Source organism: Quercus robur, chromosome 11 (genome assembly GCF_932294415.1).
Source record: "Quercus robur chromosome 11, dhQueRobu3.1, whole genome shotgun sequence".
NCBI classification, from domain to species: domain Eukaryota; kingdom Viridiplantae; phylum Streptophyta; class Magnoliopsida; order Fagales; family Fagaceae; genus Quercus; species Quercus robur.
In genome coordinates, this window is record NC_065544.1 from 15357258 (window position 1) to 15360397 (window position 3140).

At 38.9% G+C, this 3140-nt stretch overlaps 1 protein-coding gene across 1 annotated transcript; it reads left to right on the plus strand.

The window, feature by feature from the left end:
• The first annotated feature begins 2195 nt into the window (after positions 1-2195).
• On the plus strand, positions 2196-2908 carry LOC126704759 (uncharacterized). Its single transcript, XM_050403770.1, has 2 exons — positions 2196-2538; positions 2712-2908. The coding sequence occupies exons 1-2, from the start codon at positions 2196-2198 to the stop codon at positions 2906-2908; spliced, it is 540 nt and encodes a 179-aa protein (XP_050259727.1).
• The last annotated feature ends 232 nt before the right edge of the window (positions 2909-3140 follow it).

Below are 3140 nucleotides of genomic sequence, written 5' to 3' on the forward strand. Positions count from 1 at the left end.
ATGAGGGAGATAGTTATAGAAGAAGCGACTGTCGAAGACCAGCTACTCCAAATGGACCAAACTCGGATCTTCTTCGGGAAATCAGAAAGGAGATGGACGAGCTAAGGAACGCCATTAAAGGGAAAATGGATCAAAGCCAAGATAGAATGGTCAGGAGGACGGATTCACCTTTTATGGCGGTAGTCTTGGAATGCCTAATTCCGTCAAAATTTCGCCTGCCTCAGCTTGAACCATTTGACGGACTTAAGGACCCTCTGGACCACCTCAACACTTTTAAAAGGACACTAGGCCTTCAATAGCCTCTTGACGAAATACTGTGCCGTTCTTTCCCCACAACTCTCAAAGGAGCTGCAAGGGAGTGGTTCACGAAGTTATCAACTGTTGAGGTTTATGCCTTAAAATCCAATTTACTGGCATGTCATAAATAATTAAATAGTTTAATTATATGAGACTATTTATAAATGAACTAATGGGACATTATCATAATCCATGAGATGCATAGTTTGTGATTTATGTGAAAAGTCATAGAAGATATAAATCACAAGTTCTTTGTAAACTTAAAATGTAGTTTGTAGTCGGTGATGAAATTGGGCGTTTCATCTGTTAAGACTATAACACATCAACTAAGATGATTTGTCTTGATCATGGAAGTGGAAACTTCTAGTTGATGTGTTGATGTGTCTTAATAGCTAAGACATATTGAACTAGACCATTGTGAGATTAATTATTCAATCAATAACTACCACCTGAATAATTAATTTCACAACTTCTAATTTCATAGACTCTTAATCCTAAGAGGATAGTGAACTCAATCATGAAATGTAGGTTACTTTAATATATCAGGAGTGAGATCTGATATTTATGGTCAAAACCTCAGTTTGTTAGGTAACCACACATAGTGTAGATGGAATCCATAATCTCTTTTTATGAAGACATGAAATATTGCCTTGAGATAAGTTTAATGGAAACTGGTTATTCAGGGTGCCCACTTTAGTAAAGAGTTACTAAAGCTTATATTTATTGAAATTGGATTTCAGTAGATGTGAATAACTAAAAGATTAAATCGGGTACTCAAGGATAAAATAGTTGTTTACAAAGTGACAGTTCTTTATGACTTTGTTCATTGTGGATATTTCATGGAGGGGTCATATGATATCATTAGAGTCTTGGGATATAATATATTAATAAGGCCTAGAGTGAAATTATATTATATAGTGGTATTAAATCTAATTAATGGTAACTTTGAACTTGTCAAGAGTTGACAGAAAAGCCCAAGGCCTATTGGAGCTAGTGTCTTATTGGTCCCTTTTGGTCCCATTCCAAGCCACACACTAAAACCCAATTAGAAAGGCCCAATAGGCCAGCCCAATTAGATAATCAGTTAGTTATAAAGGGAAAAACATATAGAATTTTATTTTAATAGAGACATCATTGTGAAATGGTGTATGTGTGTGAGTGAAGCCATTTGATTATTCTCCCTTGGAAATTGATTGAGAGACCACACTTCTTGGGCATAAAGTGGAATTGGAGTGAAGATTAAAAGTTTTCCCAAGTACTTCTAATCTTTTGTTTTGAATTTCACTGCACTAAGGTATGCTATCTTGTTCTTAAATTTTGAAATTTACATAGTGCATGTCATCAATCATGAATGAAATAGATCTATGTTTGTTGCTTCTGCTGTGTGATTTGTATGAGATACAAAACCAGATTTACCAACACCAACATCGTCCATCGACAACTTTGAGCAGTTGGGCAATTCCTTTTTATGCCACTACCTCGGAGGACAATGCTCGAGGAGGCCAGCAGACCACTTACTCACTATCAAACAAGGAGAGAAAGAGACCCTAAGGTTGTACGTGAAGCGTTTCACTTGAGAAACTTTAAAGGTAGATGAAGCTGATGACAAGGTGTAGTTAACAACCTTTAAAGCTGGATTGAAATCTAGGGAGTTCGTGGTCTCACTCACGAAGAATCCTCCAAAGACAATGGTAGAAATACTCCTGAAGGAACAGAAGTACATGAACATCAAAGATGCCTTAGCCACGATAAAAGACGTAAAGAAGACCAGTGAAAAAGGAAGGAAGGAAGACGACCAAAGAGGACAAAAAAGGGAATGCTTAGATCGTTAGACTAATGACGGGGGTAAAAGGAAAGATGAAAAAGCTCATCGGACGATAAAATTCACTCCTTTAGTTATGCCTATTGACAAAATTTTGGCGCATATTAAATATGAGCACTACCTCAAATGGCTAAGGCCATTACATTCGTCACCCAACGTGCGTGACAAGAAGAAGTATTGCCATTTCCACAAGGATTACAACCACTACACAGAGAATTGTAGGGACCTAAAGGAGCAGATAGAGGAACTCATACGAAAAGGGAAATTGCAGAGATTTGTGAAGAAGGGAGAACCTAGTAGGTCCAAGGACGATAATAAGGACAAGCACGAAACCTCACCAAGGGACGAGGACCACAAATCCCAACATATACCAAGCGTGACTGGGGAGATAAAGACGATCACCGGTGGGCTATCCACAGGTGGGTCATTTAGATCCCTCAAGAAATCATATTAGAGGTAGGTGAACAGCATCCATAGAATACCCCCTTGAAGCAAAGATGAACGGACAGGGACATGTTTTTCTAGGAAGAAGATGCCAGAGGAGTGAAGCAGCCTCATGATGACCTCTTAATCATAATGCTCACAATAGAAGGATTCAATACCAGGAGAATCCTCATGGATAATGGCAACTCTGTGGACATCATCTACCTCTCCGCTTTTCAACAGTTGAAGCTAGATCTAGAAAGGCTATACCCTTTTGAGTCCCCCCTCATCAGCTTTAGTGGAGACAGGGTGTATCCTAAAAGCATAGTGACGTTAACAGTCACAGTAGGATCTTATCTGCAATAGCTAACTCGTTAGTTGGATTTCCTGGTGGTAGATGGTCCATTCTCATACAATGTGATCATTGGGAGGTCTACACTCCATCGCTGGAAGGTAGCCACGTCCACTTATTGCCTGAAGGTGAAATTCCCAATGGAAAATGGTGTAGATGAAGTAAAATGAGACTAAGTACTAGCTAGGGAGTGCTACCAAGCAGTGTTGGTAGCCAAGGAAAACCATACATGGATGATCAAGGAAA

Coding starts and splice junctions, on each gene's coding strand:
- LOC126704759 (XM_050403770.1), top strand. CDS start 2,196: ATGCCTATTGACAAAATTTTGGCGCATATTAAATATGAGCACTACCTC. Junction 2,539..2,711: donor CACCGGTGGGCTATCCACAG/GTGGGTCATTTA, acceptor TCACAATAGAAG/GATTCAATACCAGGAGAATC.